The sequence below is a fragment of the Pangasianodon hypophthalmus genome, chromosome 6 (genome assembly GCF_027358585.1).
Source record: "Pangasianodon hypophthalmus isolate fPanHyp1 chromosome 6, fPanHyp1.pri, whole genome shotgun sequence".
NCBI lineage: Eukaryota > Metazoa > Chordata > Actinopteri > Siluriformes > Pangasiidae > Pangasianodon > Pangasianodon hypophthalmus.
This window is the reverse complement of record NC_069715.1, coordinates 14,847,382-14,874,545: the sequence shown is the minus strand read 5'-3', so window position 1 is coordinate 14,874,545 and position 27,164 is coordinate 14,847,382. Positions and strand designations below refer to the sequence as shown.

At 38.0% G+C, this 27,164-nt stretch overlaps 2 protein-coding genes across 2 annotated transcripts in view; one reads left to right on the top strand and one right to left on the bottom strand.

Moving 5' to 3' along the window:
• The window catches only part of hydin (HYDIN axonemal central pair apparatus protein), a 94,020-nt gene extending 84,174 nt beyond the window's left edge, over positions 1–9,846 (bottom strand). The window contains exons 1-7 of the mRNA XM_053235091.1: positions 9,776–9,846; positions 9,202–9,358; positions 7,442–7,567; positions 6,945–7,064; positions 5,173–5,307; positions 3,611–3,810; positions 3,382–3,506 (exon numbers count right to left, since the gene is read on the bottom strand). Of these exons, the coding sequence (XP_053091066.1) occupies positions 3,382–3,506; positions 3,611–3,810; positions 5,173–5,307; positions 6,945–7,064; positions 7,442–7,567; positions 9,202–9,339 (844 nt within the window). The 5' untranslated portion in view covers positions 9,340–9,358; positions 9,776–9,846. The remainder of the gene's footprint in view (positions 1–3,381; positions 3,507–3,610; positions 3,811–5,172; positions 5,308–6,944; positions 7,065–7,441; positions 7,568–9,201; positions 9,359–9,775) is intronic.
• Positions 9,847–13,215: 3,369 nt separating this feature from the next.
• pnp6 (purine nucleoside phosphorylase 6) lies at positions 13,216–24,148 on the top strand. The gene is made up of 6 exons (XM_026927774.3): positions 13,216–13,505; positions 15,514–15,683; positions 16,211–16,314; positions 20,588–20,763; positions 21,555–21,745; positions 22,410–24,148. Exons 1-6 carry the CDS (start codon positions 13,483–13,485, stop codon positions 22,604–22,606), a joined length of 861 nt encoding a protein of 286 aa, XP_026783575.2. The 5' UTR covers positions 13,216–13,482; the 3' UTR covers positions 22,607–24,148.
• Positions 24,149–27,164: the final 3,016 nt, after the last annotated feature.

Below are 27,164 nucleotides of genomic sequence, written 5' to 3'. Positions count from 1 at the left end.
GCTCATGGGGACCAGCTAAATTTACCAGCAAGGTCAAAACTGTCAGACATTCCTATCCTTGTGCGGACATGGTGCATGATGCCCTGCAATGGACAGGCATACCGTCCAGGGTGTGTTCCTGCCTCATCACCAGTGTTCCTGGAATAGGCTTGGGATCCACCGTAGCCTTAACCAGTAAAGCGCTCACGTTTTGATGATGAATGAATGAAACAGTTTTGCTGACCTACACTGCTTGTCTTTTGCATGGATTTAATCATAACTGAAAAATGTATCCAAATATGTGTTATCTACTATTTACTTTTATTGTTCTTATATGTTTGAATGGAATGAGACAAGTTGTACAAAAGTGACTATCAAGCAGTGTGAGGTTGTTTTAAAAAAAAAAAATCAGTGAGAAGCAAAGCAGTGATTGCACAGTAACTTCTAACAAATACAAGGCAATCCAGCACCATCTCCAAATACACTATATGGCCAAAGGTTTGTGAACACCTGACCATCAAACCCATAGTTGCTTTTTGAACATTCCATTTCAGATTTATTCCCTCTTTGCTGTTATAATTAACCTCATTTTGTGCACAGGAGTATTGTCATGCTGGAACATATTTGGGCCCCTTAGTTCCACTGAGGAGAACTTATAATGCAACAGCACTCAGACATCCTATATAACTGTGTGCTTCCAACTTTGTGGCAACTATTCGGGAAGGCCCATATATGGGTGTGATGGTCAGGTACCCACAAACTTTTGACCATGTAGTAAATAAATGTGAAAACAGTTCCACTTTTGGAGATGGGTAAGGGAAAAAATGGAGTTGGTATTTGTAAAAGTTGATATTAAAACATTCTCTACACAGAAAGGTATATTTAATTATTTATTTGTGCACCAATGTTCTACCAGTAACACTACATATTCTATAGTGATCTACTATTCTGACTAAGAAACTAGCCTAGTTACTATTTTCAACTGTGAATCTGTTTAAATGGCCCATGCAGAATTTAACCACAAAAATATAGCTAGCTAGCAAAAATTTAGCGCCAATCATCCCAAAGACTGTGTAAGATATCCGAGTAGGCAGAGCTGAGTAAGAGAAAGGAAATACAATTATATATTGCTTACCTCACTATTATAACACATTCAGTATGTACCAACAAACATTTGGTGCAGTTTGGTTGATTTTGAACAGTGCACCACCTCAAGAATAATATGAAGACCTTTAATAAGTATGTGGTAGTGATCATCCTGCTTGCTAAGCAATAGAGAGGACGGCATTATGGTGGCAGCCCTGTGATCCATGTATTTGTTTGTTTCTTTTTGGTTTAATATGTGAACACTCACAAAAGGTTTTTTTATTTGTGAGTATGCAGCTGTTTTCCTTCATTAGTTATCCCTGTCTAAGTCTTGACATTTATCCACTATTGAGGCGCCTGTAGCTCCCTTGGCCATCTCGTCCCCAAACACTGTAATGAGATTTCACTACCTTGTGTACAGCGTTAATGGCAAAGGAGCTGTCAGTTATGCCCCAGACCTAATTCATAATCGAAAAAATTCACAGAATGAGATATGCATGTTACTTTGGATACAAGAAACTATTTGTCATAGCAAACTTGGAAATATGCATTCCTTTATTTATAGCATCAATTTGGAAAAACATATTATACATTTGGGGAGGTGGTAAGAGGATGAGGGAGGGGTGCTGAAGTTTCCCTTAAGAAGTCAATGTGAAAGAGCTCTCACTGTAAGAAAAGACACAGTCCAGACTCACTGGTGCTGGTAAGAAGAGCAATGGTGCATCAAGAGACATGGTGCATCTCTGTTTCTCATACGTATTTCACTGCACCAAGCAAGCATATGAACAATAAAGCAGTATCTAGAAATATACGATGGATCAATTGTCTCATCCCTGGCCATGCTAGTCAGAGCACAGACAGTCTCTATAACAACTATAAAATAACAATTTAGAAGACATAGCTTCCAGAAAGACTGCAAAGTCATACTCTTTAAGCTCATTGCACAGTTGTTAAGATGTGGAATCCAAATATGGCATTAGATGATTATGGAGTTTAGTAATTTATACTAGCTAGTTTGTCCTTGATACTATGGTGTGCTCTTATGCAATACTGTTTACAAGCAATGCAATTACTAAACCAATCAAGCAGACCCTTAAAAATTGACTTTTTTTAATCTTTATTTATTGCTCTTGTGTAGACTATAAAAGAGCAAACAAAAGTGATTAAAGTAGACACAACTACTCCAACCTGTTTACCTGTCCTTCTGGCAGTGGGTCAAAAGGACAGGTAAACCAGGTAAACTGGCATCTCAGAATTTTTAACATTACTGTGATAGATCACAACTGTGCTATAAAGCAGATCACAACTGTGTTACATCTAAATTCAGTGGACAGATAAAATCAGGAGATCTCGTAAGGTGCTAAATTAAAAATGATACTCCCTTAATGGACTCAATGTGGTGGTTTTAGAAATGTGTGTATTATAAAATGTTAATAGCTTTAGCCTTCAGAAGACCTGTGCTCTAATGCACTGAGACAGCTCAGCCACATTCAGCAGAGAATGTTCATACACAAATACTCACACACACACACACACACACACCCATCCATGTTTTGCAAATACATGCACAAACACACACACACACACAGATAAAATTCCTTATTCTTATTAAAGAAGAATCATCATTTGGATCATAAGCAGTGCATTGTGCCTCGAGCTCTTGCACCATCAGCTAAATCTTATCAACATTTAAACCCCAAAGTGCCATTTATAAAGGTCATATTTTAATGCATACAACCAGCATCTCAGAATTGCTAACATTACTGTGAAAGAAAACATCAGAAAGAAACACAACAAGGAAATGTTCTCTTTGAATAGCTTTTCTTTTCATTAAGCAGTCCATCAAAAACAACGTGTACCAAGCATTATCACAATAACAAATCAAATAACAGGAAAAAGCCTTATAGCGCCAATGCTGTGTTTTTCTCCACCTGGCTACAGAAGTGATTCAATGTGTTTTACCACATTAGCCACAGGGGTAGGGTGGAGAGAACTACCTCTGTAATTCCATGGTGCCAATCAAAAACAGATAAATTAGTTCAGTCCTACTTCATTTGATAAGGTTACATTGTTCCACAATAGAACTTTAATAATGGAGGTGCATATTTCTAAATTACTTTGTAAAAATCAATTCATGTTATTTGAATTTTTTGTTTAATAATTCATATAATCAATTGTTTAACTGATTATGTGTTTGTCAAGAATATAATTCTTAGCCATATCTGTTGATATATTAAACTACCCATAAGCCATACCTGTGTGACTGTGGAGTTATATGCACTATAATGGCACACAGTACAGGTGTAAATACTGAACCTGTGTGGTAGTGGAGAAGTAGTTGTTGGCTGTGGTCTCCTGTAGTTCTGGGTAGAAAATCAACAGTCACCTGCATGCTCTCTCCAACACTAAGGGTCCCTACTGAAGGTTCTACAGAAAATGGGCTATGGGAAGAAGAAAATATATCCTCAGTAAATAAACACATTCATATATGCAAATAAAATGCATTGAGCAACACTTGTTTCACTTAACTATAGTGTGTGCTTACTTCTGTGTGCTGAGCTGAAATTTGGCCTCGCCTTTTCCAATATTTCGTACCAGGAGGGTTTTCTGAGATAAACACTTGACAGGACACAGAGAAAAGTGCAGCTCATCTGGAAAGTCCAGGATGGCGCGTGGCCCTATTGCCCGGATGGGCACCTCAAACTTCTCCCTCTCAGTCATACAGATTATCCGGTGGACATAGTCCTATCAAAAAGACCATATGTGGAAGTGGAAAGCTAAGCTACATGAGTTTGTTATATAAGATGACAGCAAAATACCTGTAAATTACATAAGCTTGATTTACAGCAATGTGTTAATAAGATGAGCAGGATAAAAACACAGTGCAGCTATATACAATTTTCTCTAACATCATTTATACCACAAAGTTTAGTCTTTCTATTGAGGCTACAAAATTGCACATGTATTGCATATACTGCACAACTTTGTTCAAGACAAGGCTCTGTGAAGACTACTGTAATCTGTAGATCTATATGCCATAATGGGATGGACTGGCGTCCCATTCAAGGCGTCCAGTCCAAGGTGTCCAATGTTCCCGGGATAGGCTCAGGACCAACCACGACCCTGACCAGGATAAAGTGGTTACTGAAGAAGAATGAATGAATAAAAGAACAATAGACTCTACTGTGGGACATTGCCTTAGTGTCATCCGTGGGCATGGCCTCAGAAAAAATTAATCATTTTCATTCCAACCAAGTCACATGCCAACTCAGTCACATTCCAACCAAGTCATATTCCACCCAAGTCACGTGCCACCTGAGTCATATTCCAAGTAAGTCAAAACTAAATCCTATTAGTTTCCATGTGTTCTTGCACTGTATGAAATAAAATAACATTATAGACACTGGCTCTTTCTGATAACATTGAGCGCCACAAACCATAAGTCATCAATATGACCCCAGGATGTTTCCTGTTAGAAAGTGAGCAGTGATTGGATTGCAGTGTCTCACTCCAGGACGACTCACTCTGGAGTGGGACCATGCTACAATCATTATTAATGTGCCGCCATGGAAAAGCAGATTAGTCACCTATATATCAGACTGCAGAAAGGCAGCTAATGGGAAGAGAGTGGGTGTTAGAAGAAACAATGTCTCATAGGCCCCATCCTTTTATTGCATTGCAATGCATGAACCCCTTAAACAAACTTGGACTTTAAGCCATAATAAAAAATGTTGAGCCATCAAGCAACAATTGGTATTGATCATTCTCTGCAAACAGGCAGAATCACCAAGACACCAAGAAGTTCCTTCTGTATCAGGTCTCATGACAATTACCCGCTTTAACTGGACATGTATACTGAAATACAATCAAATTCAGTTTCTTTAATTTTACTATGGTCTTGAGTTCCACTGTGATATCTGGATACACAAAATTGAGCAGTGAATTTATTTAGCAAGCAACAAAAGCAGTAGCGTATTATTAGCACATATTTGTGCCGCCTTCCTACAAGGATTTTTTAAAACCAGGCTTCCTCTTTCCTTAATTTCAATGTGGTGTTATTACATGTTCACACAGTCACCTGGAAATGTAAGCTCGAGTAAAGTGTACCTTGTTCTCCTGTGGGGTGAACAGAACTGTAAAAGTGGATGCCATGCCCGGGGCCACTTTGTTGCATACATCTACTGGGCTCACCACTTTGAAATAAAGGGAGTCATCTTCAACCACCTTCACCAGGCGAGGGATCTGCAAGAAATAGGAGAACCCACATCAAGCCATGAGCCTTAGATATGACCAAATGTGTACTTGTGCTATGCAAATGCCATTTGAGAATGTTGCTAAAATTATATCATTCATGTGGCTTTTTCAGGGCCAGTCCTTAAGACCTGTACAGTTTACATTGTTTCTTGTTCTAACAAGCCAGACTCATGAGTTGAACCAGATTATCTGGAAGGGCAGAGGTTCTGATGTAGTGATCAGAAGGTTATCAGTTGAAACCACATGACTGCTAACACTACCAGTGAGCCATTGTTAGACCTTAAGCTTGGACTGTCCAGGTATATTTTTTAAATTGTATTGGATGTATTTGCTGTCTGTTAAATGTATAAATAGAATGGAAAATGTAATGACTTGCTTGGCTGTCTTATTATCACAAGTTTGCTGTCCTGTGTGGTTCAGGTGTGAAAATATTCAATACACGTTTATTGTAAAAAGAAAAAATTTCAGTATTCACAACTGTTCTGGGACGATGCCACACTGTTAAAATGATGAACAGCCCACTGGCACTACACATATACTATTAAGCCTTATTTGCAGTTAAATGTGCAAAAATTCCAATAAAGGCATAAGTACAGCCACTGCAGCTTGAGCTGTAATTGGTTTAGTTACATGATGAGAAGAGAGCCCACTGCACTGCACTACTTAATGTCCCTGACTGATCATTCAGCATATACTGTATGTTCTTGTTTTCTCTAAACTATAGGTGCACTGTGGAGTAATTCTGTTTCATATCTTTCTATGTGAGGCTTTTTATTTTTTAGTTTGAAAGGTAAAAAGAGTCCAGAGTTCTTCCAGGTTTATTACATTAATGCTTCAAATAATCTCTTTCTTTTGTAACTGAGTGAAGTCGGTTTGGGGTAAATCAGAGTGTACCGACATGTACATATACGAGTGCAGATCAACATACAGTCAGGTCCATAAGTATTTGGATACAATTTTTGTAATTTTGCCTCTGTACACCACCACACCGCATCGCCAGAGTTCCCATGAACAGCTACCAAATGCAAATTCAACACTTGGAATTCAAAGGAACTCCAGACCTTTTGTCATGAAATAACGAGGAAAAAGGCCACACCTTGCCATGAAACTGCTTATCAGTCAATTGTCTAATTACTTTTGAGCCTGTGAAAATGGAGGGACTCTGTAAAAAATGGCTGTAATTCCTAAACAGTTAATGCAATATTTTTAAACCCCTTGAATTAAAGCTGAAAGTCTACGCTTCAGTCACATCTTGATTGCTTCATTGCAAATCCGCTGTGGTGGTGTACAAAGGCAAAATTACAAAAATTGAGTCACTGTGCAAATACTTATGGATCTGACTACACTGGGTTTTTCTGGTGCTGACGTTCAGGTGGGATAGTGGCTTTCAGTAGAACAATAAATCTCACCTGCTAATAACTTTTCCCAAGGTTTTAGAAGAAATTATGAATTATAAAGTCCTGGTATTTTAAATGCATTTTATGTTATACCTGTTAAACTCTTTTAAACAGATATCCTAACAATGTTTATTGGTTTATTGGAGTGGACCCACTGGGCATACACACAATAGTGTACAGTGCATTTATATGCAGACACATAGAGAGCTGAGCCCTTGCTGAAGTCACCTTGTCATTATTGCGTAACACCAGCGGCACTTCATACATCTCAGAGGGCAGGTAGTTCTGAAACACAATCTCAGACGGGTAAGGCTGGAAAAAAGGCTGGTCCACATCTACAGCAGAAAACTGGAAACAAAACAGAAAGCCTCTCAGCATTGAAATATGAACATCAGAAGGTCATTTTATCTAAGACCTCCATTTCCCCACAGCATTCTCCTTAATATGACTTATTTGACATCATTTTACATACTAAGTGAGGGAAAAAAAAAGACTAGAAAAAGAGAGTTGTACTCAGTGGTACGATGTATGCATGCAACCTGCATACATTTGTCCTGAATAAATACCCCGACCAGTCAATATCTCATTCAAAACATCCAGTACAGCAAAAAGCTTTCTGTCCATTTGTAAGAATAATGGTACAATTAGAACCAAGTCTCACAACAGGAAGACATTAGACTAGTTAATGCGGTTTGTTTACTAGTCTGGTTTTACTAGTGCGTTACCTTGTGGTGTGTGGTCTCAGTCATGTCCAAAAGCTCCAGGATGCGAGGCGGGTACATCTTATACGTGTTAGTTAATCTCTCCTCTGTAGTCTGAGACATTTCACGTGCATATACAGATGGAGACAGCTATAATGACATAAGCCACAATGAGTTCCTTCATGAACACTGAATACACTCATTCATGGTGGTATCATTTCGAACAGTACCTACTGTAAGCGCATCAGGGAAAACATTAGCTGCGCAGTAACATCAGTCAATAATACTACATAATGTTAATATTATCCAGGTCTTCAAAGCATACACATACACATGCAGGGTACATTGTTGGATTACTGCAGAGTGTACATATTAGTCTGCAACGCTAAAAGTGGAATATTTGCTGCAACAATTAAACATTGTTCATTTCAGACATGAATGAATAATAAAACGGAAATATGGTTTACTTTTTTTTTTAAAGAAACAGTTAGTTATACAGTATGTGTGTTCCAAATATTGGGCCTCGTTTATCAATCTTTTAGTAAAGTTGTGTGTAAAGGTTTGTGTATGCCAAGCCAAACCAAAATATTTTTCCACCAGATTTACAGAAGTTTCAGAAAGACTGATTTTCTTCGTTCTCGGGTGCGTATATTAATCACCCATAACGTGCAAAGCAGCTCATTTGCATGTAATGATTCCCACAAAACTCCATAAAGGCTCAAGTGCACAGACAGCTGGGAGCACAAAATGAACGATGAGGGTAAAGGCTATACAAGAATTGGGAATTATTTTGACTCGCTATGCCAATAAAAATATTTAATATTATATTATATTGATAATAATAAGTGAGCACTAAATCTTCTGTCAGCTGAGCCATTTGTTTATGGTTTATGGCTATGCGCAGACTGACGGCCCGTCCTCCGTTTACACAGTGACATTTCTTTGTCATAATTGAATGATTAGTATTATTTGTCTTAAATTTATTTTTATGGGTCTGTGTTGGCTCAATTTCTTTATTGTTTTATATTATTCCTTAATTAATGCCAATAACATAAAGCGACTGGTTTTCTCAAAATGTTCTCAATGTTACTCAGTCCCTGTCCTAGTGATCTAGAAGGCAGATGTGTTTTTGATAAAGACTCCAAAGCACTTCTGTAAGTCACTCTGGATAAGGGCATCTGCTAAATGCTGTAAACATAATAAAAATTAAGCAGTTTAAACTCAATAGTATATTCCATATATAAAAGTGCAGTAATCCATGCAAATTATATTGACTTGAAATCAATCAAGTCAAAGTTTACATTAGTTAGTCTTCTTATTTATACACAGCCAGGAGCAGGAGTAGGATACAAATGTTTTTTCCAAATTTATAGGTTTTTCATGAATACCAAATTTCTTGTAAATGCTTGTACAAACGATTTACCAAAAAAAAAAAAAAAATCTGTTCGTATTGATAAATGAGGCCCATTGTGTTCCAACTTTCAATATTTCAAAGGCAAGAGAAAATAATAAAAGCTATACATTCATCTTAAACGCAAGAGAAAATAAAGTACGATCAACTGCAATGTGTGTACATGGGCACATATTTATCTCTTTTTATCTCTTTATTAAACCTGTCTGCTCCTTTTTTAATTAAAAAAAAACTGTAGCTTTTGTTAAAAAAAAAAAAAACCTGAAAGAGTCAACTGATTTCATGGTTACTAAGGTTAAGATTAGATGTATGGGTGGCATAATTTAGCTCTGTTAATACTCATGTCACTGGAGAATCCCACATAGTTGCTCACCTTTCTGACTTTGTCCTCCCGTTTAACCAGCTTGGGATTTCTTGGTGCTACTACTTTAGTCTTGACTCTTTCTGGCATGTTCAGAGGCAAGCTTTGCAAAGCTGAGTGGGAAGCTTGAATTTTAGAGGTCAGCATCATGAAATCACCTGTTCTGGACCTGTTGTTGGAGATGCAGACAGACAGGCCATGGTTAATGATATATTCCTGTATTTATCGAGCAACTAATAAAGACAGCTCTAGGAGTTCTAGATAGTTATCCATTGTAAATAAATAAATAAATAATAGATAGATAGATAGATAGATAGATAGATAGATAAGAAAACTAGAAACACTAAGAAAACAAATAGAGACATTGTTGAGTAAAGTGTAACAAGCTTGCTAGCTAAGATCAATTTAGCCGCTTACTCTTTACCCAAGACATTTCTATCAGCACCTCGAGCTTGTTAATAATGTTAATATTTCTCAAACAAAAAGTTTTATTTTGTATCACGTTTTTTTTTTTTAAAAAAAAAAAAAAAAAAAAGATACCAGAAAACAGAATATACGTGTTTTAAAATGTTAGTTAGCTACTTACGAGCAACCCGTATTCAACTTGTACACATTTCTCACAACACGCTCGGCTTGATGGTTGCCATGACAGCAAGCCCGTCCGCATTCCAACAACGGGCCATCTGATTCGCTCAAGTTTACAGCGGCCTGCGGCGATTGGACAATAGGTTTAACGTGTGACAAAGGGCGAGGCGCGTGCAGCACCGCGTCCCTGCCTTAGCAACACAGAGCACAACACACTTAGCGGGATGGAGGGGGGAGAGGGGCGCGTACATTGCGCAGACGTACATTGCGCTGTAGTTACGCAGTAAATTCTCAAACAGTTCCTCAAAATGTCCCGTTTTAATTGTCAAAATATGTTATGTTCGTGTTTTTAAAGCACGCAGATATCGTAGGGTCACTTCCAAAGAGGGACAGACACATAATAATTTTGTATATGCGATTTCATAATAGTTCTAGTCCAGGGGTTCTCACAGTTTTTTACCCCCAGAGGTCCTTTAGCTGTAAAAGAAAATGCCATGGACCCCCTCAGCATACACTTTTATTAACATATTCTATTCAAAACAGATTGTTTAAACCGATAACCTTTTAAAATAAAATGAGCCTTTCTATTTAAATGTGTACAATATGCGTAAATACTGTATGTATATATGTACAATAATATATTGGGCACTTATCATTGACACATTTTATTAAAATTGTCATTAGACTTCAGTTGATATTATAGGCCTTTTGAGATGCTGAGATTTGGTGTAATCCCACTTAAATTCATGTGTCCAGTCAAAGAATTTAATAATAAATATAACTTTGATAATAGTGAGGAGTGATTTCCACTACTGTAATAAAATTTAAAGTCGCATGGACTCTTCATCCTCTTGCCATCTAGCACAAGGTGCAGGAGCATCTGTGCCACCACCAGCAGCCTCCACAGCAGTTTCTTCCCTGAGGCAGTCAGATAACTCAACACCCTGCTGCCTCCCAATGCTCACCTGGGCTAGTCTAACACCTAACCCAGCAGGACACAACACCACTGTACACTGCACTTTACAAAGCTGCATCAGACACTTCATGGAATGCTACACTTATTGCTGATACACTAACAAATAGTTTACCGTTTACAGCCCATGTTCTGTGTATTTAATCTCCTGTATATTTATTGTCCTGTTCTGTGTATGCTTTGTCTTGCATTCATCTCACACTGTTGTGTATTTGCACTTTATGTAGTCTGGCATACTGTTATGTGTTGCACCATGGTCCTGATGAAACAACAATTTTGAAGAAACAACTGATGAAATGACATTTTGTTCCAATGTATACAAGCTATATAGAGGAATGATAATAAAAACCCACTTGACTTGACTAGACTGTAGCTGCTAATTTACTCAAGACTGTCATTTGTTCATATGTACTTTTATGTATATTATGCACACACTGCTACATTTATGTATATACGGCTACTTATGATATTCTATATAAGCTGTGATTGAAACTCACCAGCCACATTAGTATGTGTTAGGAACAACACACTAATACTAATACTGTAATACTGTAGAACCCCCCTGTTGCTCTCAAAACAGCCTCAGTCCTTCGTGGCATGGATTCCACAAGGTGTTGGAAATATTCATTGGAGATTCTGATCCATGTTGATACCATTGCATCACATAATTGCTGCAGATTTGTCAGCTGCACATTCATGCTGTGAATCTGCTGTTCTAGCACGTCCCAAAGGTGCACTTTTGCATTCAGATCTAGCGACTAGGGAGGCCACTGACATACACTGAACTCATTGTCATATTCATGGAACCAGTTTGTTAAACAATGTTTTGCTCCAGGCATGGCATTAATGCAAATTACTCTAAACTATATAATTGTTAATTGCCATTGGGAGTTTGAACCAAAACAATTAGTAAGTGGCCTATAATTTAAAGGAAGTGTAACAATATGCAGCAAGTAGGCTGTTTTTGGAAAATTTCTGTAGTTTTTTTGTGCTATTTATGGTATATGGTAAAAAGCACTTGTCTCCTGTATTTTTTGTTGTTGTTTTTTGTTGTTGTTTTCTTTCAGATTATAGTACTATTATATGGTACTATAATCTGATAGAATTGTATGTATGCTATTCTTTCAGATTATATGGTATGTATGGTCTGCTATTCAAGGGTAGTGAGGAGATCTGTTCGGTCTTTAACTGTAGAAAGCAAACAATATAATGCACAAAGCAGAAATGACTTTTTATCCAAAAAAAAATTGGCTAAAGAAGTGGGGAATGAATGATACATCAGCGAAGCAAGGCCAGTAGTGAATGCAAAAGTATTCCATATTCAGGACTGTTATAATTCATTATTCAGATATGACATTTTCCATGAAAATCTTAAGCTTTTTTTAATATTCATAGAGCAAACTGAGGGCAAACTGAAAAGTTTGTTGGAATATTATTCCTTTATTGGTTAATCAAGAAAATACAATGTTCTATCATTTTGAGAAATTCCTCTGTAATATTGTTCTTATTCGGTTTATGAATGAACATGAGTTGAAATTTCATGAATGCAGGTATCTAGTAACTGAAACTTTTGGTTTTAAATATAGCAGAATGATTTTGAGAAAATCGTTTTTTTATTTTTTTTTTTTAAATAGGGCGGTACAGTGGCACAATGGGGAGGATTGCCGCCTCACGGCTTCAGGGTTCCGGGTTCAATCCTGATCTCAGATTATTGTCTGTGTAGCACTTCACATGTTCTCCCTGTGCTCTTGTAGGTTTCTTCCAGGTTCTCCAGGTTTTCTCCCAAAGGCCAAAAACATGCAGGTAGGTGGATTGGCCATGCTAAATTGCTCCAAAGTGTGACTGAATCCTGTGCATCCATGGTGTCCTGAGATGGGCTGGTGTCCCATCTGGGGTGAAATCTCCCACCTCATGTCCACTGGTCCCGGCACAGATCCCAGATCCCCTGTGATCCTGACCTGGATAAAGTGGTTCTGAAGATGAGTGATGAATGATGGTAAAAATATAATATGATTTAATGTGTTTCCACTCTAGTTAATGGTACGGAATTTAGCATGTATATCATAATGATACATAAAGTCACATATTTCAGGAAACAAGCTTTTCAGAGATGTAAGATCTGGCATTCTTGTGCCAAGTGGGCGGAGCTTACAGCCTTCATTTAAAGTAGTTAAGTTAGAGATAATGCAGTGATGCCGAGTGGACAAAAATAGCCAAATAAAGTTTCTGTTGCGTTTTGTTATTTTTATGAGGCTTCTGTAGTGTAGAAGGAGACATGTTATGGATGAAATGTATCCAAAAATGCTTGACATGACCAAAATTGTCATATCTAGCTGCAGTGTAACACAATAATCATGCAACTGTTTAGCATAAACAACAGCGCGCGACAGCAGCCAGGAGCATTATAAAGCACTACAGTAACCTGTTAGCAGTTTATTCACTTGCGAGCCTGGATAACCTCTCTTTCTCTCTCTCTATCTCTCTCTCTCTCTCTCTCTCTCCGTCCGTTTCCCAGTTCTCATTGCGCTCTGCCTCTGGGTCACTGAGCGGCTCAGCCTGTTAGAAAACTGGATTATCAGTGCGGTTTTTAAAGGAGCTCTGCGACTCCACCTCCATCACGCCATCCCTCGAGAGTATCACGTATTTATGACCCGTCGCCTGGTTACAATTAATCTTCCTGTAACCGAAATTAAACAGTAAAGTTGCTCTGGTTCCGCACCGCAGCCGCTCCGGACATGTCCTCATCCAGCCAGTGCAGGTAAGATTATCTGGAGAATGGAGCCTCTGCGATAGGTACCAGTCATAATTCATAATTCATAATTCACCTGCTGATGCCAGGAGAAGGGTCACATTACTGCTAGCCTGTTAATCCAGACCACTGTGTAACGGTCGACGCGCAGACACAATGTTTTCGTTAAAATGATTCCATATTCTGTCTTTATTATGTCTTTATGCGCTGTTTCTATAATCAATACCTCCTCTAGGCTAGTCATGAAGCATATTTAAGCAAACGGTTTAAATTTCCAGGTCCTACTAGCTAACTAATATAAGAAAAAAACGTCAATTTCAGTGTATTGTTATAGCTGGGGATCACGCAGAGCTCTCACAGGCGTTACTGTATTTATGTCCTTAACATACTGTATGCCTTTCTGTTACAGTAGCTGTGTGAGAGATGAATGCTGTCCTCTTCTCCTGTTTGGGGAATACCAACATGTCAGTGGGGCCGCTCTTAAAGGGCCAGACTATGCACTGGTTAAATTCACCACATTCAGTGTAGACTGTTTGCCAAAGCTTTTCAAAAGTAGCACATTAGGCCTTTTGAAAGCTGCACTGGGCACTAACGAGGCTCTCCATTGTGCATTCACTGGGAGCTTTCCAGACTCCCATAGAGACAAGCCCAGAATTATGCAGCCTCATGCAAAGTGCTAATCCCGCAGTGCGTGTGTGTGTGTGTGTGTGTGTGTGTGTGTGTGCTTTATACTGCAGCACCACGGACAGCGCCCCTTCCCCCCAGTAAGCGACCTCCATGTCACGTGACGCTCATAGACAACCACATGCTACACAAAAGTCAATCTATCTGCACGAATAAACCTGAGCGAGGTTAAAGTTGTACTTGCAGCCCTGTCAGTTCTAGTTTAGATTGAAATTTGGCCTATAAAACTTCAGCCAAAGATAAACATTTATGATCATTGACATTTTATGGTTACTAAATAGCATGGGGACTTGGGCATTTTTGAGAGCGAAACAAAAAGTATTGCCTTTAGAGCACTTTCTTATCAGAAGTAAATTCATTACACTCATACTAGTGATACACTTAACTTACTACTTATCACTTGCCAACTTATTACAATTTAATTGTATAACATATTACTATTCAATAATAGGAATCAAGATTATTATAGCTAGATTTTATAATTGTTATTTTAATTCACAAACATAAAATATAAATTTGGTCTAATTTAATGTATTTATACTTCCTTAGCAGGCAATGGATTATTACTGGAAAATCACGAAACAGTTGTATGTGTGCTTTTTTTCCTAGTTTGGGCATGTGTGTCTGTTAGCTGTGATCACTTATAAACAGAATGGCTTCAATCTGTTACTTGGAAAGAACACCACTTAACTACAATAATATAGTTATTGTTTAAATGAGACCAATGTTATACATTATGAGGCATGAAGAAATGACTTATCTAGTGTTTCTAACTGTGTCTACATAGAATAGAACAGAATTGAACAAGGTTAAATATTTCTAGATGTGTAGAACATCCATAAATTGTGTTAATCTATTGTGCACTGGTCCCTTTATCTGTAAGCGCTGTGGTTTTCTACCTTATATCTCAGACTATTGTTCGTCTCTATGAAATTGCCAAGAGAACTTGATGGGGGTTACTGCAGATGACAGTTCATTTCATTGTAGTGTTCATGTCGGTGTGTGTAAACGGAGGTAGGAAAGGTGGTGCAAAGCAGATGTTACCGACAGCTATGTTTTGTGCTTCTTATCTACCAGTCAGTCAACAAAAGAAGAAACCTTACATGTTTTACACTTGCATTTAAATTCCTGCAGGAAATATTTGACCTTAATAGTCACTATATAGTAATAGTGTGCACTAGACAGCCTCAGTCTTCATGATGTGTGGAATGACCATGATCAGCACAGTATTACACCAAATTAGACCAAGGCCTAAACTCACGAGTGCTCAAGACTGAGAATAAATCTCAAGACTGAGATTAATAACAGAAGCAATGATTTTCTCTGGCTTTAGGTCCAAATATGATGAATGCAAAGAGACAGTAGACTGGCTGCTGGCTCACACAAACATCCAGCCAAAAGTTGCCATTATCTGTGGATCAGGTCTTGGTGGCCTGTCAGACCTGCTGAGCAACAGGACTGTTTTTCTTTATAAGGACATCCCACATTTCCCTCACAGTACAGGTATGCATACTTCATGGGCTCATGTGATTTCCAACCACAATGTGCCTAAATTAGGTTACTATTTTATATTGACTTTAATGCTTATTAATTTGACAGGTGATTTTTATTTAAAACAGCTTTTTAGTTGGCTGACACAAATGCCTCAAGACAAATGTTCCATCAATTGACCAGAAACAAGTCTAAGCTATTTGTAAGAAGAAAAGAGAACCAGGGCTCTCCCACAACTAAGCATGGGAAAGTGTTTGTACACGGAAGTGCCACAACACTGGCAACAAGTCAGTCATGGCACATTCTTGGCACTTGAAAAAGACTAACCTACATTTAAATACCAACTTAAATGTATGACTACCGGCAAGCTATATCATTATAGTTGCTCTATCTGCTGCGTTAAAGGACCAGAGTTGTGACAAATCAAGAGCAACTGCAATTACGCTTTCACTTTATTGTCTGTCTTTATTAACTGCTTACATTTGCATAGAAAAATAATCTCTCTCTCTCCCTCTCTCTCTCTCTTACTCACTCTGCAGTAGCAGGACATGCAGGTCAGCTGGTGTTCGGGGAGCTGAAAGGAAAGCAGTGTGTTTGCATGCAAGGCCGCTTTCACTTCTACGAGGGCTATGACACTGCTGTGGTGAGAATCATCCTTATTTACAAAAAGGCTGTGCCCTATGCTCTGTCGTTCCATATATTTTTCTGCTTATGAAAAGCAAAGGAATGGTAAAACAGAAAACTCACTTTAAAAACCAAGACTTGATATCAAACCAAATAGAAAGTGACAATTATTCATAGGAAATAAACCTATTTATCACTTGATCAGTATTTGAACATTTCTCATACAGCATAGATTAGAGAAAAGAATTGAGAACAAATTAAATCCATTCAGTGTGAAAGAGCTCAAGATTTCTTTCTATATAGAACTTGACAAATATGGGAATAATATTGATTAGAGCAGCACAAAATGAGTACTTAACAATAGAGATTTGTAAAGCAAACATACCTCACACCTACAAATATACACTCACCATCCACTTTAGTAGGAACACCTGTATACCTACTAATGTATGCAGTTATCCAATCAACCAATCAAATGACAGTGGCACAATGCAAAAAATCATGCAGATACAGGTCAAGAGCTTCAGTTTATGTTCACATCAAACATCAGAATGGGGAAAAATGATCTCAGTGATCTCCATGACTTTAACCATGGCATGACTGTTGGTGCCAGGTGGGCTGGTTTGAGTATTTCAGAAGCTGCTGATCTTCTGGGATTTTCAAACACAACAGTCTCTAGGTCACAGAGATCACATTTTTCCCTCTTGACCTGTATCTGCATTATTTTATGCATTGTGCTGCTTCCACATGACTGGCTAATTGGATAACTGCATAAATGAGCAGGTGTACAGGTGTTCCTATAAAGTGGACAGTGAGTATAAATGCAGTTAGTTATTTTATTTGGATATGTCACTTCTGTCCAATTTTAAATATGTTTTGTAACCAGTATTTGCCAAAAAGACAAGGAGTCTTTGCTCAGTTTAACAATTAAGACCTGGATCTGGTCACCACAGACTCTCTCTGCCCAGCCTCTCTTCTCATTGCGAGACACGTAGTATATTAAAAAAGCACTGTTAATCTCACGCACAGTAATTCAAATGGCTTGCAGGACCTATCGTACTGCAAATGACGGGGTTTTGAGCCACTTAACTCAATTCCAAGTGTCATCCTGCACAAATCATATAATTACGAATCTTATTTTTACACATTTGATTAAACTGCTTGACGAGTCCATCTGTTTGGAGTTAATACTGGTATGAATCAACTTAATCCCTAATAATTCATGTGTGTGCGTGACATAAACATAGTGCCCTGGTCAGTCAGAATCTCTATCGGGATCCCGATGCAGGAGGTCTGCAATGATGATGGGTATTCCGTGTATTGCATTGTATAATCCAAAGTGATGCCCTTGTGTGGTCCGTTCTAATGGCTTGACAAGGACCACACAAATTCTTTCAAAGGGGTCATTTTCAATGAATTTTCAGGGAAGATTGGACCCACTCTGATAAACCCACCAATAATCCTGCGACAAACTGCTCCAGCAACACAGCGACAGGCACCCCGAAGCTATTGGGCAAACACAAATGGTTCAGCTGACCCGCTGGATGATTGCCATCCTCAAATCCTGGTACTCCAGCTAATTTTAGCCAGCTGGGTTTCACCCGAAAGCAAAGAGAGAAGTAGATTGGTCTACTGAGACTTGGGCCATGCTCACATTAACACGACACTCACGAAGAGCTCAGTGAATTCTTCCAGTTCATCCTGGGCCATCAGCTTGGTGAGTGTGATGGAGTGGCATGGTAGTGATGGCTGGAGTACCGGTGGGCTGCACCAGAGTGCCTGTCAGTCTTACTCCTGGGTTTTTGCACCATTGTGACACCCTGATTGATGTGAGGACCACTCATGTGATCCTTTCTTCTCAATGCGAGACACATAGCATATAAAAAGAGCATCATTAATCACACATAGGTGTAGGCTCATTCATGAAATTACAAGATGAAAGCTGCAGCAATACTCTAGCATGTGTTAAACAGTAACTTGTAACTGCAAACAATTTATATGATATAATGGGAGTGGTGTCATCAAATGTGGAAAGCAGCTAAAACAAGCTTCCTAAGGGTCACAAATTAAAGCCTCTCAAGCGAGCTTCTAGCTTAGACTCTAACAGCTAGTAATACACATTGATGCATGAGCTAAAGATGGACAATACTTTTTCAATTGACACTTTCTTTTAATAAATCATACACCTCTAATCAGACACAAAAATTTTATTTTATTTAACCATTGACCATTTAGGTTAACCTACAGCAAGCTTCCACTACAGACACCTCTCTTCAGTAATGTTGCTCTTTTTGAGACCAGGTGCCCCTTTTCATGCTCTTGAAATACGAGCTGGAGCTACAGTCTATGATTAAACCTGAAAGACTTGCAATGTGGTTTTAGAAAACTGGCAAAGAAACAAAGAGTGCAAGGGTTTACTCTTCATTTCAGACTCTCCGTGAAGTGAAACTACAGTTCAATGACCTTAAATGTAATTCAGAATATGCTTGTTTATGACTGGATCTTTGAACAAGATAATGGAATGGGAGGAAGTTTATATTTTATATACCCTTTATCTGTTCCCCTCGAGCAGAAGGATGAAACATTTAGTTAATTTGTACCATTTGTTAGTTTATACAACACAAGCTACAGTTTACATAGAATATGTTATTTTGGAATAAAACAGAATAGCTACATTTTTGGTGATAGAATTGTGTAGAGAATTTTAACATGTAAAAGCAGATATTGTACAATTAGTAAGTATTCATGAATGCCTATATCAATTACTGTGTGCAAGTACAAACTATACATGCAGTACCAGACAAGGGAACTACTCATTTTTATTTTATATGTACTTGACAGGACATGTAGTATATTAAAAAAGCACTGTTAATCTCACACACAGTAATTCAAATGGCTTGCAGGACCTATCGTACTGCAAATGATGGGGTTTTGAGCCATTCCGAGTGTCATCGTGCACAAATCATATAATTACGAATCTTATTTTTACGCGTTTGATTAAACTGCTTGACGAGTCCATCTATTTGGGGTTAATGCTGGTATGAATCAACTTAATCCCTAGTAATTCATACAGATTGCAAAGTGTGTGCGTGACATAAACATAGTTCCCTGGTCAGTCAGAATCTCTATCGGGATCCCGATGCAGGAGGTCTGCAATGATGATGGGTATTCCGTGTATTGCATTGTATAATCCAAAGTGATGCCCTTGTGTGGTCCGTTCTAATGGCTTGACAAGGACTACACAAATTCTTTCAAAGGGGTCATTTTCAATGAATTTTCAGGGAAGATTGGACCCACTCTGATAAACCCACCAATAATCCTGCGACAAACTGCTCCAGCAACACAGCGACAGGCACCCCGAAGCTATTGGGCAAACACAAATGGTTCAGCTGACCCGCTGGATGATTGCCATCCTCAAATCCTGGTACTCCAGCTAATTTTAGCCAGCTGGGTTTCACCCGAAAGCAAAGAGAGAAGTAGATTGGTCTACTGAGACTTGGGCCATGCTCACATTAACACGACACTCACGAAGAGCTCAGTGAATTCTTCCAGTTCATCTTGGGCCATCAGCTTGGTGAGTGTGATGGAGTGGCATGGTAGTGATGGCTGGAGTACCGGTGGGCTGCACCAGAGTGCCTGTCAGTCTTACTCCTGGGTTTTTGTACCATTGTGACACCCTGATTGATGTGAGGACCACTCATGTGGTCCTCTCTTCTCAATGCGAGACACATAGCATATAAAAAGAGCATCATTAATCACACATAGGTGTAGGCTCATTCATGAAATTACAAGGTGAAAGCAGTAATATATATTGCTAATATATCCCACCCCTTGACAGGTGCCATTATAACGAGATAATCAATGTTATTCACTTCACCTGTCAGTGGTTTTAATGTTATGGCTTATCGCTGTACATATGTACCTTTTTCAAGACTGTTGGAAAATTAACTTGTTTTTTTTCTGTTTCATAAGGGACATGTAAAAAATATGCATACATAGGCATGTATCACCATCACTATTTATGTTTTTTATGATCTAAAATAATTTTTGAGAATTCTTGGGATTTGAAGCATTTAGATCAAAATGTCTGTAAGATCAAACAATAAACATTCAGTCAGGTGTGCTGAAGCTGTGTATATGTTCAGCCTGTTTTACAATTTAATAAATAAATAAATAAATAGGAATCATAGATGTGATCATTTCTTTAGGGGTCAAAGACAGAACATGTTATCTGGATCTACACTTTTGCTTTGTTGAGTCAGCAAAAAATACACCTCTTCTTTCCCACACAGGTCACATTCCCAGTACGCGTCTTTTTCCTTCTTGGAGTTGAGACTTTGATTGTTACAAATGCTGCAGGAGGGTTAAACTCCAATTTTAAGGTGGGAGACATTATGATGATCAAGGACCACATCAATATTCCTGGTTTTGCAGGTCAGAATCCTCTGTGTGGCCCAAATGATGAGAGGTGAGTTACTGGTTTCTATCTGTAATAAGGGTTCTATCATGCTTTCATATAATTACAAATATGAAGCATCTAAGGCACTTAATCATTTTTAGATTTCTAATTTTCAGATGCTTCATGTAAGTTTCGGAAGAATGCTGTTATTTGCATGATCCTGCTCTTTGTTTGCTTATTAACTGACAGTGTGAAGCCCCATTTTAATTATGGTTCAACATGAGAAATAACTGATGAATCAGACATACAGCACATTGAGAAACTTGACATTTGGTTTTCTTATGCCGTATTGGATATTATCTCAAGAATGCATGTGAATAGCACATACATTTGTGTTGCATCAGTGATGATCCAAAGACTTTTACTTTAATGGCACAAGCCATTAAAACATGTTCTGAACCTCATTATGTGGGTGTTTCAACAGCAGTGGGGAAAACTGCACATTATGTTCAATGAACTAAAATAAATCATTCAGAATTTGTCTTATTGTGAATCTGTGAGTTCTGCTATTGCTCTGCAAATATTCAATTCTGTTCTTATGTCCTGAAAGCATCATAATGCTAATGGTTCTGCATGTGAATAACTACACTTTATTCAGTTGCCAGAATTTTTTTTTTTCTGTGCAACTTAAAATAGAGGCAGACTACAATCTGAGCATAAAGATGAACCATTGAAAACCTTGGCTGTATGTTTGTCCTTGGATTTTAATTCTTTTGAACTTGCTAGCATAGAATCTGAACAACAGAGCTCCCTCTCCTATTGCCTGAACTTCTGTTGTTATGTGTCATGTGTAAGTGCAGGTTTGGCGTACGCTTTCCCTGCATGTCAGATGCATATGATAAAGACTTGGCACAGCTGGCCAGGCAGATAGCCGAGGAGCAGGGCTGTGCTAATTTCATCAAACAGGGAGTATACTGTATGTTGGCTGGACCTACCTACGAGACCATAGCTGAGTGTAAAATGCTTCAGTTACTGGGGGCAGATGCTGTAGGTGAGTGGAAAACTCACAAACTCACCATGGGAATGTGGTATAAACTAACCTGTTTAATTATAGTTTTATTTCTAAGCACTATAAAAACAAGTAAACTGGCATTGCTGCTGCATGTAACTTATCCACCTTAAAATAGTGGCAACACTACTGGCTACAAGAAAAGATAACAGAACAGTTCAGCCACAGATCTAAAGTTAGGACAATTTAATCCAATATAGTAAAGTTAAAGGAGAAAAACACAGTGTTCTATTCACTACTTAGCGAAGGATAACCCACTGCCCAGGTCTTTCCCTCTACTGTAACATAAGTATAAAGTTATTTTGAAACATCTAATATATGTGGAAAAGCAACAAATCGAATGATTTCATTTGAGCAATTGTCCAATGTCCCCTCAGTTTTCTTCTCTTACAACTTCATTTGGTTTGGTTCTGATGTATTAATTCCTGAGTTTTATGAATGAAAAAATAAATTTAAAAAAATTATACAGTGACATGTATAAATACAGTGCACTGCATGCATTTTGCCAAAAATGTTTGGTAATTTTAAATGTGTAAAAGCTGGACAGTCACTATATGCTCACAATATACAAACCTGGAGTGACATTAGGAACTTCTGTGAACGCAGGGTGAGATGTAGCCTTTCTCCTTCTTTAACTCTTTTGCAGGAATGAGCACGGTACCTGAGGTGGTGGTGGCACGTCACTGTGGCCTGCGTGTCTTTGGCCTCTCCCTCATTACCAACAAGGTGGTGTCCGACTACAGCAGTGAGGAGCGCACCAACCATGAGGAGGTTCTTGAGACCACACGCATGCGTACTCAAGATCTTCAGCGCCTGGTCAGTCATCTCGTGGAAAAGATTTAATGTCATGCTTCCTGGTGCTCAGGCAACCTAACACTAAAGCTGACATAACCAAAACAGCATGTCTAAAATGCTACAATGAAATTAATGCAGTAATAACAGATTTAGGGATTATATTATTAGCAGTAAAGAGTAATTTATAACAGGGTTTTATTTATATGAATGCACTAGCAATCTGACACTTTACGATTTAATCCCAGCAATATTAAGATTAGGTAGACTGCTATATTTGAAAAATGATTTATCTACAGCTAACTCATATTTATTACTGTACATGATTGACACTCTTTTAATGACTCTTCCCTGTGAAACCTGCACTCGCTTAAATTACCATCTGCAGTCTACACTAAAGAGCAGTATCACAAGCCAGGGTACTCTGGAGACCAGAGACTGTGGGTGTTAATTTAACAGTGGCGGTTCTGCTGTGTGAACAGCGTGTGTATGTACATGTGTTTGAGTATTACAAGTGGTTTATTCTGCTTTATTTGATAGTATACTCACCTCCCCATGCAAATCAAGTCAGCCTTAAGTAGACATTTATAAAGATGCCATTAGAACTGCAGTAAGCTGACTGATACTGTGTCTATTCTAAACCCATAGCCAATAGCCATGTATTTGATTCAAACTCTCTACCTCAATATTCTGAAGCCTTAGAACAAATATACAAACTTGAAGTGCTAGATTTTTTTTTAGTATTCACACAACACATAGAAAAATATACATTTTATCCAAACAAACTCATTAAGGTAGTTGTCAAACTCCTAAAGGAGACATCATGCAAATGCCTGTGCAAAAAGTACTGGAAACAAAAGGGTCCATAAATAATATTTTACAATATGCTATCAAGCAAAAAAAAATTCTCATCGTCAGATTATTGTACTACACTGTGACCAGCACGATAGCCTTTATTTGAATTATTTTCATGCCAGACATGCCTCTCTTACTCAAAGAAAGAGTTGTAGAACAAACTAATGCACACATGCATCCACAGAGAGCAGCACACTAATGCCAGCAAATTATTGTAATGATTTATAATCCCGCTATGCGGTGTCACATGGAAGAGGATGAATTCCTATTTGAGTCTGTGTCCTGGTTTCTTACTAATGTTGTTTCTGGGAGTTTTCCTTGCTACTGCCACTACATATCTATTGTTAAAAGCACCATACAAATAAAGTTGAACTGAACTGAATCATGGTAAGGCAGATTCGAGCATACAGAGATTAGACCAGACTTTTTTTTTTTCTTTTTTTTTTTAATTACCCAAAATACACTTTCATGTGACTGTTACCAACCAGAGAGGGTGAAGCACATGCTAGTGCTTCTGCTGAGACATGATGCTAATTTCTTTTTTGACACTAAATGATCTGCTGTAGTATTTGGAAAATTGTGTCTAATTTTGGTTAACTGTCAAAATGTTTCAGAAATGCTAAACAAATAGAAAGGTGCTATATTTTCTCTAATTTCCTCTATTAAAATACATATTCTATTAAACATGAGCACATTAGTATATATATAACATTTAAATAAATATATGGAAAGATAAAATGTCTGTATTTTATTCTTGTACACATGCACACATGATATGTTTATATTGATTCCACCGAATTATTATTATTATTATTATTATTATTATTATTATTATTATTCATTACTTTATGTGCCATTACTTTATGCATGCATTGGGACCATATAGCCCTACTGTGTAACCAACACAACAAGCAACACACAGACAAACACACGCACATACATATACATGTACATACACACATATACATGTGTATATGTACATGTACATGTATTGTATATATGTAACCATCTGTGCATATGCAATAAGAATTTTCAACACTTAATGCTAACCCTAACCTTAAACTAATTAACCACAAAGAAATGGTTTTACTTTTCCACTTTTGAAAAAAGAAGCCCATAGCTTTTATATACCGCAGATTTTGGTCCTGACAATTCAACACAATACACAAACAATACACTTGGGACCCCGGACTAGTGGTTAAGCCACGGTACTCCCACTGCTGCAGCCCGGGTCCAATTCCAGGGAACCAGCCCTAGCCACGGGGATCGCACATGACAGTGCACTCCCAGTGTCGGTCCCAAGCCCGGATCAAATTGGGGAGGGTTGCATCAGGAAGAGTACCCAGCGTAAAAACTGTGCCAAATCAAATATGTGGACCAATGATCCGCTGTGGCAACCCCTAATGGGGGCAGCCAAAAGAACAACAACACAAACAATACACTTACACACATACACACACCAACATTAATTCTTCCATATCCCAAAGGTAGAACCAATATGAATGATTCCTTTTGTTAAAAAAAAAAAAATTACAGTGGCCCCTTAATTGTCCTATTTATGTAAACAAAAATACATATACACAGTATTTACAGATGAGAACCCAATTAATCATAACATAAAGGCATCTGTGGACATTTGAAGATAAAACTGCCAGGTAAGGAAAAAGCAAAGAAAATAGTTTCTCATATATGTCACTTGGTTTTGTTGCTGTGGGTTGTTCTCTTAAATACATTACTGGCAATGGGAATTAATGTCTCTAAATTTCCCAGAGTTAAACAGAAATGCCAAAGCATCATATTTCTGTTTCTAAAAATAAAGTGTTTGATCAGTGCTTTGAAAATCAGTGTGTATAAAGCACCTTCAGTAACACTGAAAACATATAGTATGTCTATATGGCACGGAGTGTCTTTGTTTTATCACCGGTATAAGCTGACTTATTATATGCAAGGGTATGATTTATATAATTGACTTTCACAAGGTTGCCTTTCCACTGACACTCACTAAACCTAAATTATAACAGATGAGATGTTAAGATGAGATGGTCGGTAGTAAAAAGCGCCAGACAGTCCCAGGAAAAATTCCTTTTGTTTGCATTTAGTCTAATATTTAATTGCATGTACATTTTAAATAGCATGTTATATATTTTATCACATAGATTGACAACAGATTTCCGTTGGTATTATCAACCTTGTAATACAATGATTTAAAAGTAGATTTAAAGACAACACTACTCCATTGCTGTTTACTTTTTATTGTGGCGATTAACTTGAGCAAATTTATAGCTGAGCAGGGATGGAAAGAGTGCAAATCACACTGACTTCAATAAAAGTACTGCCCCTGTAGTAATAACTCACTTGAGTAAAACATGAAGTAAAAGTAGTCATCAAGAAAATTACTTAAGTTACAGTAAATAAGTCATCTGGTGAAAAATGAGAAAGTACTTTATTTATATTTACTTTTTATTTGTCTAAAATTTAGAAATCAGAAAATGTTCTATAATCTATTTTGTTCTTATGGCTAGCTAACTATGCCAAATGATGTTTGGGATTCAGTAGCTTCCTATGTTGTGTTGCTAGCTAGCTAGCTCATGTTATCTCATACTAATAATTCAAACATATTTCTAGCTACATAGTTAGCTATCTAGCAAAGATGCCCCTTACACATGACCCTGAATGTTACCTATAGACTGCACATAGATATATTTAACACAACAGGTACTCACTACTGAACATCAAATTGATATCATAAGTTTAATACAGTGCTTTCATACTATAAAACAAAGATCTGGCTAGCTAATATAGCTCAGCTAGTTAATGGCTTATCTGTAGGTGTTTCTGCAGGTTCATGTTGAGTTGTGAAATGCCACAGGTATTGATACTGTATCTCCATGGGTTTTGGCTAGCATAATTTGCAGATCATTATCACTCGGTTTCCATATAGATACCATGTACTTGAGTACTGTAACAATAGTACATGTAGTTTGCTACTTTCCACCCCTGCAGCTGACCACTCAGTTTCCCTTGTATTTGAATGAAGCAGTAAACAGAACTGGCCCATAACACAATGACATCTTCTGGGATGTTTGTTTGCCATTTGTACAGCCATCTTGGAGGACTGTTAAGCTGTTAAGTATGTCTATGAATGATGTTTTCACTCATCCAGGTCATTGAAAGTCTATTACATCTGACCGAGCAGTATCCTTGCTATCCCTCTGAAGGATTCGTATTGGTAATGCTATTATTGGTAATAGCATGATGAGATGAGGTAGAGAGAGTTATGCTATTCATTTTATATCATAGTGAATTTGGTACAATTTATTTAAAAGGTATGTTGTCAAGGTGCCTAATCCACAGTAGTTCCAGAAATATTGTGAGGTTTTGCAATTTGACAATCACACCAAAGCTCCTTAGGTCTCTGCAAGAAAAGGGTCACGCATACTCAGTTTCCAGTCTCTTCCAGCATCTAAATTTCAGAGGAAACACACAGCCATGTGAGGTAGAAGCTCTTCCAGAAGCTAGTAACAGAAACAGGAGTAATCTGGTCCATTGTGTCCTGACCGCAGACAAGGTTTCAGTGCACAGGCAAGACAGAGGACGGTCTTCTGCCAACCTCAGCCCCATAGAGCACTTACCGGATGCCCTGGATCACATCAGGATACAGTGTGGACTTCTGCCCCTCAGCAGACACCCACTTGATGAGGCCCTTCAACATCATTATTTATGATTTATGGGGGTTTGCTTTTTGTCTTACATC